Source organism: Otolemur garnettii, unplaced genomic scaffold (genome assembly GCF_000181295.1).
Source record: "Otolemur garnettii isolate 467f Iridium unplaced genomic scaffold, OtoGar3 scaffold00021, whole genome shotgun sequence".
NCBI lineage: Eukaryota > Metazoa > Chordata > Mammalia > Primates > Galagidae > Otolemur > Otolemur garnettii.
Window position 1 is genome coordinate 20,178,783 of NW_003852416.1, and position 11,027 is coordinate 20,189,809.

The 11,027-nt window shown below is 44.6% G+C and overlaps 1 protein-coding gene across 7 annotated transcripts in view; it reads left to right on the top strand.

The window, feature by feature from the left end:
* The window catches only part of SEC31B (SEC31 homolog B, COPII coat complex component), a 31,725-nt gene that overhangs the window by 8,011 nt on the left and 12,687 nt on the right, over positions 1-11,027 (top strand). For 4 of the 7 annotated variants that reach the window (XM_023511723.1, XM_023511722.1, XM_023511725.1 and 1 more), the window contains exons 5-12: positions 3,273-3,468; positions 3,692-3,787; positions 4,692-4,835; positions 5,161-5,303; positions 6,153-6,252; positions 6,381-6,542; positions 7,085-7,219; positions 10,173-10,403. In XM_023511723.1, coding sequence (XP_023367491.1) covers positions 3,273-3,468; positions 3,692-3,787; positions 4,692-4,835; positions 5,161-5,303; positions 6,153-6,252; positions 6,381-6,542; positions 7,085-7,219; positions 10,173-10,403 — 1,207 coding nt within the window. The remainder of the gene's footprint in view (positions 1-3,272; positions 3,469-3,691; positions 3,788-4,691; positions 4,836-5,160; positions 5,304-6,152; positions 6,253-6,380; positions 6,543-7,084; positions 7,220-10,172; positions 10,404-11,027) is intronic. The other 3 variants (XM_023511724.1, XM_023511727.1, XM_023511728.1) reach the window with 3 other exon arrangements.

Genomic DNA, 11,027 nt, shown 5'->3' on the forward strand with positions numbered 1-11,027 from the left:
TTTTTTTTTTTGCAGTTTTTTGCAGGGCTGGGTTTGAACCTTCCACCCCCAGTATATGGGGCTGGCGCCCTACTCCTTGAGTCATGGGCACTGCCCCCTTTGCCTGTCCTTTTCACTAAACCTGTGCCTCATCCTCAGTACATGATACATCAGAGAAACATCTAGAAACACTGGACTGAGAGAGAAACATTCTGAAACTCTGGTATGATTATAGGACTGAAAGAGAAATGCTCTGAAACACTGGTTTGGTTATAGATAAGGGACAGCCTCAAACTATAAATAGGCTGAAGAGAGTGCCTGGATAAATGCAGTCAAAATCAATACGAATTAGCATGTGCACTGAAGCAAACAGTGTTTGGTTTGTCAGATGAATTTCACTCAAGAAGAAAGGTTTCTGGGAGAATAATACACTGTGTCACTGAATGAGGACATAGCTGCTGTGATGGAATGAGCTGATAGGTCAATAGGCCAAGGTGTGATTTGTCATAATTCACCTTCTGTTTACACTGAGTTTCTAGATCTCTGAGTGGCCACCATAATCTCTATTAGACCCATCTTCTAGTGACATGGAGAAAGTGAGGGATCTCTCTTCTGTCATTCTACCTTTGTCTAAATTCTAGCTAATTCAAGAGCTCTGTGATCTGTCTTTGGGTGCCTATGTAAGAGAGAACACTAACTGGAAAAATAATCATTTTGTATACTTCTCTTATTTTCCTATTCTCAAGACTTGCCTATTTTCTAGGGTCATCAAGATCATAAAGTAGAGAGAACTTGGGATTTGTTGTGGGATAGACCTGGGTGAAAATCCCAACTCTGTAATTTATTGTCCTATCAGGCACATGGTTCAACTTCTCTGACCCTGTTTTCTCTACTGTAAATGCAGGATTCATAGTAGATAGATAACAGTTCGGTGCATAGTAGGCACTCAGAAAAGCAGCTTGCCTCTCAAGTAGCCAATTCTCCATTCATTCTCCAGCTTGGAGTATTGCCTTTACCACTCTGTTTTCCTTTTAAGGAAATTTGGATTTTCCAAGCTATTTTGGCCTGGATGTGGACAAAATCTTTTTCACTTTAGTTCACTAATATAAAGTTGGGATGCCATTATAGTCTCCATTCTTCCCAGCCAGAGAGAGAACCTCTTTAACAGAGAATTCCAGCTATATTCTCATGTTTTAAATGTTCCCACCTTCCTATAGAAATTCTTCTTCCTATACTTTCTCCTTAAACTTATCAGTACCTATTTTCAGGCTAAAGGCTATCTTTGTTTTGTTTTCTAACTTTTTATTTTAAAAAAATTCAAACTTACAGGGAAGTTGCCGAATAGTACAAGAAACAGTCACATGACCTTCACTTAGATTCATTAGTTGTTAACATTTCGTCATATTTTCTCCCCTTTCTCCACATTCCTTTTCACCCTTACACACACACACAGAGCTATCTCTTGTTCTCTATTTGCAGAGTACAGATGATTAACACTCCTTGAGCCCAACTTCACACTGATGGATCGAGTCTCCTTTCATGCTTAGCTTGATCCAGGTGTTCTCCATATCATAACCTATTTGGGTGCCAGCTTCACTCTCACTAGTAAGGTGGTTAACAACAGAAATATGTTCTCTACATGCAAACAGAAGGAAATTGTTCTGTCATACCCTGTGTGCTGCATTTCTGCCTCTCTGAAGTAACTGCGCTCTTCTTCAACTCTTTGGTGACTCCCCCTGGAGATCCTCAGGAACCTTTTACTCTGGTCTGAATGCTGTGACCTTAACTGGAGTCACTGCATCCTCTCCATTCCTATGTGAATTTTTTCACTGGCTGTACCTCCTCTGGTTCCTGCGTGTCCTACTATGGGCTTCTGTGGCTACTCTGTTGACATGCACTTTCCCCCCACTGAGCTCTAGTCCCAGGATGACACAGGAGCCTCTTGAGCCAATATGGAAGGCATTCTTCTGCCATGTTAAGATCAGTGTGACCTTAGAAAACGGCCTTTCTCACAGTAGCTCCCTAGCTAGTATTGTGTCAGCTCTGCTGTTTTGCTTCAGATGCTGACCTGGTCTGAACTACTGCTCTGCTCTTTGCTTCTGACAGGCTGGCTGTGCTCCAGTGACTGGCCAAACAAGTTCCTGCCCTGTCACTCCACTCAATTTCTTTGCTCACTGTTCCCGGGTGTGGGAGTATTTCATTGCTGACTGATCTTATAACATCATTTGGTATGAAGTCCAGCTTCTCTGAAGTGTTGTGGACATGTGCTTGGCTAGCAGCTATCAAGTGGGAGACAGATCATCTATAAGGCTTCAGGGATTTCACATGACTTCTCTGGGAGCTTTGCAGAGGACCTGCACTTGTCTGGCAGGGGATCCAGCGTCCATCTTTTTTTTCTGTGAAAGACACTGGCAGTATCTTATTAGAAGTACCTACAGAAAGCCAGAAAATTGTTTCCCAAAGGGTGTTTATCCTTTCATGTCTCTATGGCTGATCTATTGCAGCCATGTGGCAGCTCCAGTGGATCAGCCACATGGGACAGACATGAGGTAGGAAGTCCTTGGGTTTTTTTCTCACTTCCAGTTTGAAAAATGAAGAGGAGACAGCAATTATTGGTCTAGAGACACTGCTTCTAATCAGTTACAGGAGAGTTTGGATCTTTCTCACACTAGGAGGCCGTATTTTATGAGCTCTGGAATAAGATGGGCCTGACTTTGAACCTTGCTTCTGCCACTTCCTAGCTGTAAAATGGGTGTAATGTTACTAGCTCTGTACCAATGCTTTATAACTTCATTGTGACTCAGTTTTCTGTATTGAAAATGGAGAATATAGTAATGCCTTATAGGGTTGTTAAGTATTAAATCAGCTAATACATGTTAAGCACTTAAAACAGTGTCTGGTACATTGTGAGTATTCAATAAGTATAAGTTGTTGTTGTTATAATATTACCTGATGATTTGAGTTGTGAGGATTCAGTGAAGTAATATATTTAAAGTACTTATCGTAGCACCTAAATAGCCCCAATATAAACTTAAAAAATACATATATGTATATACTTTCACATCACTCAAAGACAGTAACTTCTTTGCTTCTAGTGTAATGAAGATGAAATAATTTTTCAGAGAAAGGGCAGAACTGGGCACAAGAGACCTCCCTTCTGTCTGGGAAGTGGATGCAGGTCTCATCTAGGGGTAGGGATGCCTACATGATGACAGAGGCTGATAAAGGTGCCCATCCTCTGCTTACTGACATGGACTTAAGTTGGTGCTGATGCCAATTCCTCCTCTTTGTAGGTTTCACAAGCTGATCTGGGGGAGCTTTGGCAATGGGCTTCTGGAAGGCTCCGGGGTTATTGCAGGCGGCGGGGACAATGGCATGCTTACTCTATACAATGTGACCCACATCCTGTCTTCGGGGAAGGAGCCTGTGATTGCCCAGAAACAGAAGCATACGGGGGCTGTCAGAGCCCTCGACTTTAATCCTTTCCAGGTACTACATTTCAGTTGGTCAAACATGGCTGAGCCATGTAGTTACAGGTCTGAGCAGGAGCATTCACTTGTGCCTCCGGTCTGTAACTCTGCACCCTTTCCAGGCTGTGACATGGGAGGCTTTTGATAGCCCCAAATGGGGGCTTCTTTCCCCCCTTTTGTGCTCTCAGCTCTTCCTGGGATGGTGTGTCTCCAAACACTCTTTATTCATATTCTTTATTCAGAGCAACCTCCTGGCCTCAGGGGCCAGTGACTCTGAAATCTTCATTTGGGATTTGAATAACCTGAGCGTGCCAATGACTCCAGGATCCAAATCACAGGTGAGCAGTCTCCTCAAGACCCGCCCTGCTGCTTAGAGTGTGCGGCTGATGATCCCAGGTGAAGCTTTGAATTCTGGAGTTCCATCCAGAGCACAAGCGATTTCAGGCTTTACCACTGGAGGGCAATAAAGCTCCACAGACTAACATGCCACCAGCCAGACCAGAGCTGGGTTGGAGAGGGGGTGGTTGGCTTATGGTGAATTCCTCCTGAGAAGAATGGGTCATTGCCTGTTCTAGGAGTCTCTGAGAGGGAGACGAAAGCTGGGGGGAGCAAAAGGCGCTGAGAGAAGGAATGGGAGTGCTGTTTATCACAGTAGAGCTTTGGCAGGGGTGGGAAGAGAGGAAGCAAGAGCAGGACTCCAGAAAAAGACAACGAACTGTGTGTAGGCTTTGTTCTCTCTGAACACAGCTCTCCCATGCAGTCAGGGTCTGGTGTGCCTTCTACCTCTGAGTGTGCCTATCTGTCAGTCTGTAACTGGGCCTGTCTTCTTGCTCTTGTGCTTATAGTATCATGAGATAAGCTAAGTATAAATTTGATGGCATCTTGTGGTTTTTCTTTCTGCTTCACTCTCTCTTGGGTGACTACAGTTCCCTTCTTCTCTTACCTTCTTCCTTCTCTCCCTCTCTGTCCTAGACAAAATCCTGACTCTAGCCTCTCAGGAGGACTCTGGGTAGGGGTAAAATTCAAGGGTACCTGCCTTCCCCTCTGCTTCCATACTTGTACCCTAAAGGATCCTCCCTGGAAAATTCAACTCCCAGTGACCTGAAACTATCTTAGTTTGGGTGGCCCCATGTCTATCTACTCTTGGGCTTGCTTTGGGTGATTGGGAGCAGAGGGAAAAAAAGATGTCACTAGGTCTAGGGGGTGACAAGTTGTCATTCTCACTCCCCAATCCTGCCTTAGCAGCCCCAAGAGGACATCAAGGCACTCGCTTGGAACCGGCAAGTCCAACACATTCTGTCTTCTGCTCACCCCAGTGGCAAGGCAGTTGTGTGGGATCTCAGGAAGAATGAGCCTATCATCAAAGTCAGTGATCACAGCAACAGGGTGAGTGATGGGGGCCAGAACACAGGCTGGGGCTCTGGCTTCTCTCAAGCCACGGTCCTGCTTTTAACAGTTAGACATGTGATTCAGCCCTTAGCAAATTTTTTATTGAGAAAGAAAATTGAGAGAAGTTAGCAGATCTGATCTGGAGGTTTCTACTGTTCCTTCTTCATGAGCATCGCTTACTCTCTAATGGCGATGGTGTTCCCCATCATATAGAAGAGGCACAAAACCTGTCCTTAGAGTGGTTCCATTCCACCTGGGCAAAAAAGGTTCATGACCAGAAGAGTCAGGTTACACCGTCCATTGGGATCTGCTTTGTTCACAGATGCATTGCTCAGGCCTGGCCTGGCACCCAGACATAGCCACCCAGTTAGTACTATGCTCAGAAGAGGATCGTCTCCCGGTGATTCAGTTGTGGGATTTGCGCTTTGCCTCCTCACCCCTGAAGGTGCTAGAGAGCCACAGCAGGTAGCATCTCCAACCCCATCCACATCCTTGGAGGGACAGTGGGACCTGGGTAGGAGGCAGTAAATGCCTTGCTTTAGCTACCAAACATCCTCCCTGGCTTTAAAGCCATTCCAGTGAATATATAGTCACCCATTACTAGTTCCAATCCTCACCAAAAACAGTTCCTTTGGACCCTAAAGTTACGGCAAACAGCCTGAGAGTCCATCTAACTTCCAGACATGGGAGTGGGATGGGGTCCTGAGAAATGTTGGAGCCAGTGTTTAGTCCTCTGGGAGGAGTCCCCAGGCTCTGATCCAAGGATAATGTTCATTTCTTTAGGTGATGCGCTTGCTTCCTTTGAGACTTCTCCTTAATAAAAACAGCTTGACTCCCCTCTGTCCTGTGAACAGGCCTGCCCCTGAAGCTGTAGCTCTTGCCCACAGCAGAGGGAATGGCTCCACAATCTATTCTTTATAACCAAAAGCCAATGTTGCCTTTATATCTCCTTGGGGACTTTTCAGGGTTAAGGTCTTCACTCCTCTCCGAGGCTAAAAGCACTCATGTTTGCATGATTCATACTGACTCATCATCCCTACTTTCTAATGAGTGAGAAGAAGCAGGCTGTCCTGCAGAGACCTGTGGGAGGCAGAGCAGTGCAGTGCATAGTGCATAGGCTCTGGGGTATGACTTGGGTTCTGGCTGTGCAGCTGTCTGAAAGTTACTTAATTTTTTAAAGCCTCATTTTCCTCATTTATAAAATGAAATCAGACCACTCATTTTATAAGGCTGAGATTTACCTGAGCCATGTAAGGCACCCTGTTCCTAGTAGTTATTTGACAAATGTTAGTTCCTCTTTCTTTCCCTTTTTAGGGGGATATTGTCAGTGTCTTGGAGCCAGGCTGATGCTGAACTGCTACTTAGTAGTGCCAGGGACAACCAGGTCTTGTGCTGGAACCTGGGGAACAGTGAGGTAGGCTGACACTTCTATGGGTGTGCTGGGATAGGAGCTGATAAGGCAGGAGAATCCCAGCTGCAGCCACGAGTTTGGGGGTTTTTTTTTACTTTATAGTCCCTGATGATTGTGTTCCCTCATATTAGGTGGTATATAAACTACCTACACAGAGCAGCTGGTGCTTTGATGTGCAGTGGTGCCCTCGGGACCCTCCAGTGTTCTCTGCTGCTTCCTTCGATGGTTGGATCAGTTTGTACTCTGTGATGGGTAGGAACTGGGAAGTCCAGCACATGAGACAGGCTGACAAGGTTTGAAGGGCCTGGTGGAGAATGATAGAGGGAAGGGGCTGTCTCTATTTGTGGGAAGAGAGGAGGACATATGGCCAGAGAAGACATGGGGACTATTAGAGATTAGGAGACTAGGGACTGGGTTGAGAGGGCTGAATCTTCGCTCCAGTGCTCATCTTCCTGGGGGAGGAGGTTAGTTTCTGCCACAGGACAATGGAGACCTTCACTTGATTTTTATTACTGGTTATTCCCTGTAGCATTTCAGGAACAGTGGACCTCTATGATGGGACCATTATTTCCGGAGTATGAATCATCTTTTCTCTCTCTCTCTCTCATAGATCCATGTTGTGCCACATTCCATTGTAGACTTTGAATGTAGTAGGCTTTATCAGAACCTACTGTTTGGGAGTCCCATACCTATCCCCTGGAATTTGGGAGTCTGGCCTTTCTAGGCCAAATTGGGTATCTCAAGGATTCCTCCTAAAATGGAGTTTGTAGGTAGAGTTCTTAGCTAAGTTGCCACATTGGGCTGATAATGCAGATGTCTTTTTTTTTTCCCCTAGATCTTCTCTTCCTTCAGCCAAGGCCAGCCTCTCCCACCATTGCAGGTGCCAAAGCAGGTGGCCCAAGCATCATTGATACCTCCCCTGAAAAAACCCCCTAAATGGATTAGAAGGCCTGTAGGCGTTTCATTTGCTGTAAGTGTAATGAGTGTATAGGTGTCGTTGTGTGTGTATATGTGTTTGTGAAGACTGCTATGTGCCCAGCATGAAGCTAAGTTCTCTAGGAGATTTATTCCCACTATGTGTGTCTCAGATCAAATTCCTCTTTCCCTCTCCAGCTGAGATTTATAGTTCTCCTCTCACCCTTTCACCCATTCTACACCATGTTTGCAGTGCCAGTCCTGAAAAGGAATTGATTGTCTTAGACCTCTTGGTTATGAAGAACAGCCTACTTGAGATTCTACTTGAGTCTTCTCTAACTCTTACATGTCTGGACTAGTAGTAGGGAATACAAAGAAGGGAAGAAAACATAGATTTCATCCGGTCATTCCTCTGCCCAAAACCTTTGAATCTCTATTACCTTGTAGACCAGTGGTTCTCAGCCTTCCTAATGCCTCCTAATACTGCGACCCCTTAATATAATTCCTCATGTTGTAGTGACCCCCAACCATAAAATTACTTTTGTTGCTACTTCATAACTGTAATTTTGCTACTATTATGAATCGTAATGTAAAATCTGATATGCAAAAAGTATTTTCATTGTTACAAAGGGGTTGCAACCCATAGGTTGAGAACTGCTGCTGTAGACTCAGGCTAAATGTATACAAGGTACCACTTACCTTTCCAGTTTTCACTCCCATCTTATTCCCAAATGTTCCCTATGCTCCAGTCACATGTGACTCCTCCTGTGAGTAATTCCTCAACTTTCTTGCCCCTGCTTGTGCCCCGCCCTTCAGTTTTTTTCCTGGGCCCATTGAATCCTACTGAAGTCTTTCAAGGCCTCCCACTTAAATGCCACTGCCTCCATGATGTCTATCTTTAACCCTAGTCAAAATTAACCTCCTTCTGTAATCCTACAGATTTATACTCACGTAATGATACATTCTAACTGCACTAAAGTTATTTATTAAAATGTCTGGAGACCTTACTAAGTAATAGATTCCTTAAGGATAGGGAACATGTCTTATTCATTTTTATATCCCCAAAGCAGTGTGTCTCAACTCTACTGTGCATGCAGATCACTTGGGGATCTTATTAAAATTCAGATTCTGGTTCTTTCAGTCCGGGTGGGATCCAAGATTCTGATTTTCCAACAAGCTCCTGGGTGATCCCCTTGTTCCTGACCAGCACTTTGAATAGCAGGACCCTGAAGTACCTAGCACAATGCTGTAAAGCGGTGGTTCTCAACCTTCCTAATGCCATGGCCCTTTAATACAGTTCCCGTGGGTTGAGACCCAGAGGTTGAGAACCACTGCTGGAAAGTAAGTGTAAATATTAGATTTGAATTGAAAAGAGATTTAAAGTGTAGCAGTTCTTATTATCAAAGCCAGCAGTTATATTAGGGCAGTAAGACTAAACACACCTGGAAACGTCGGCTTAAGCAAAAAAAATTTAAAAGGTAGGGAGGTGAAGAATTCTGAGGTTGAGAGTCTTGAATTCTTATCATAGCTCTGTCCTTTGTTAGTTGGTAACTTTGAGCAAGTCATTTAACCTTGTAGGATTCAATGTTCTTAACTATAAAACAGCAATAGTTATACCTGTCCAGCTTAAGTTAGTGAATTAACATGAACTTCAAATAAGAATGTGTATAAACACTTTGTAAAACTGTCAAATACTATACAACTCAAAAGTTAAAATAGTTTTGTTTAGCACTAAGCTGTGGTATTGATTTTGTGCTGTAGGAGTTAAGAAAATGAATTGTAACTGGGGAAGTTCATTAAGGAGGTAGATATTAGGAAAAGAAATAGTCAATAGTTAGGGATGTAAAGCAGTAGTTGTCAACCTTGGCTACACATGGGAATGACTTGAAGAATTTCTAAAAACACCGATGCCTCATCCCACCCCCAGAGCTTCTGATTTTTTTGTTTGTAGTGTGACCTGGTGACGCTAGATACCTCTCCAGGTGGTTTAATATGCAGCCAAGGTTGCAAACTGCTAGCATAAGAGGAGCTGTTCCAAGCCCCTATTCTGTGCCAGGTGCTTTGTATAAAGCATCTAATTCGGTGAGTAGGATGATCCAGGTTGAGGTAGTATTCTGGGCAAAGGTACAGAAGCAGGAACACACCAGGCATTCTGTAGAACAATCACACAGATGAGCAGGAAGAGACAGATGCTGGGAAAGATAGATTTGGCCTTGATTTTGTGGGGTCTTGTGCACTGCAGGCAAAGGAGCTTAAGTTTTGTGTCACCATTATGAGCTCCTTAGTAGCAACAGGGTGGTACAGCAATAGAATGGTGTCTAAGGCTTGGATTAGAGGGGAAAAAACAGAAGGCTAGTGAACTATTCCAGTAATCTGTGTGTACTAGCATTGGGAATGTGATGGAAGAGACCTGCCTGAGAGACAGTGAACAAGAAGAGATTTTGGGGTGGTGCCTGTGGCTCAGTGAGTAGGGCGCCAGCCCCATATACCGAGGGTGGCGGATTCAAACCTGGCCCCTGCTAAACTGCAACAAAAATAATAGCCAGGCATTGTGGCGGGTGCCTATAGTCCCAGCTACTTGGGAGGCTGAGGCAGGAGAATCACCTAAGCCCAGGAGTTGGAGGTTGCTGTGAGCTGTGACCCTACAGCACTCTACCGAAGTGAGTGAGACTACTGATAAAGTGAGACTCTGTCTCTAAAAAAAAGAAGAAGAGATTTTGTTGCCTGGAATGGGCACAAAGACTTTGAAAATGCTGAGGTGTTTAGTCCAGGTAACTGAGAGAATGGTGGTACCAGGATAGGTGAGCAGAAGGCAAGTACAATGTGGGGAAGTTTTAAGGTGATGGTGCAGAAGTGGTCTTAATATGAGAGCACATTTGATATTCGATTCCTGATCCTATTCTACCCCCCAAAACTCTCTTACTGATTTCCTACTCTAGGGATGACCAGGAGATACCCTCCCCTGTGATCCTGACTTGGTATTTCCCCTTCTTGCTTTTCCTCACCAGTTTGGAGGGAAGCTGGTTACCTTTGGCCTCCCCAGCTCTCCTCCCCATGATATGCCACAGCCTTACCCCCGCCTAGTCTTCATCAGTCAAGTCACTACAGAATCTGAATTCCTGATGCGGTCAGCTGAGCTGCAAGAGGCCCTGGGATCTGGAAGTCTCCTGAATTATTGTCAAAGCAAGAGCCAGCAAGCTTCACTGCAAAGTGAAAAGATGCTGTGGCAGTTCCTAAAGGTAGGGAGCCTAAAGGCTGGCTGCTCAGAGCCTGTGTTACCCCAAAGCCTGAACTACAGTCTTGTCAGCTCCAAGAGAAGCACAGCCACAGTGTGACCCAGATTATAGGGGTTCGAGGTGAAGGCTGCCAAAGGGCAGGTAAGGTGATGGGAAGAAAGGAAAGAAAGAGAAGCAAAAGAGAGGAGATTAGTTGAAGGACACATTGTCTTAAGAAGGCTTTGAGTTTAACCCAAGGCAAATCTTGTGGTGGCTCACTGTACTCCAGAGGCATGAATTCTGTTCTAGTTCTAATTTAATTTCAAATTGCATGTGACATTAGAAGGAGTGCTATACCTGTCATAGGAAATGAACAAGTGAGAGATCTGAAGGAAGAGAGGGAAGGAGCTAACTGGTTGGGCATTAGGAGGATTATGCAAATCCCTGGGAATCTAGAGAAGAATGCAGAAAGAAGGACAGGCCTTGTCTCAGGAGTGAGAGGGACTTGGAGTCTAAGCTTTAGGCATAGAAGAGATTTATGAAGGCAGACATCAGGAAGCTGGGAAAGAGAAAAAGGATTTGAGAAAGATCATTGCGTATAGAATGAAATTAAGAAAGATGTGGAAGGCTCGGCGCCTGTGGCTCAAG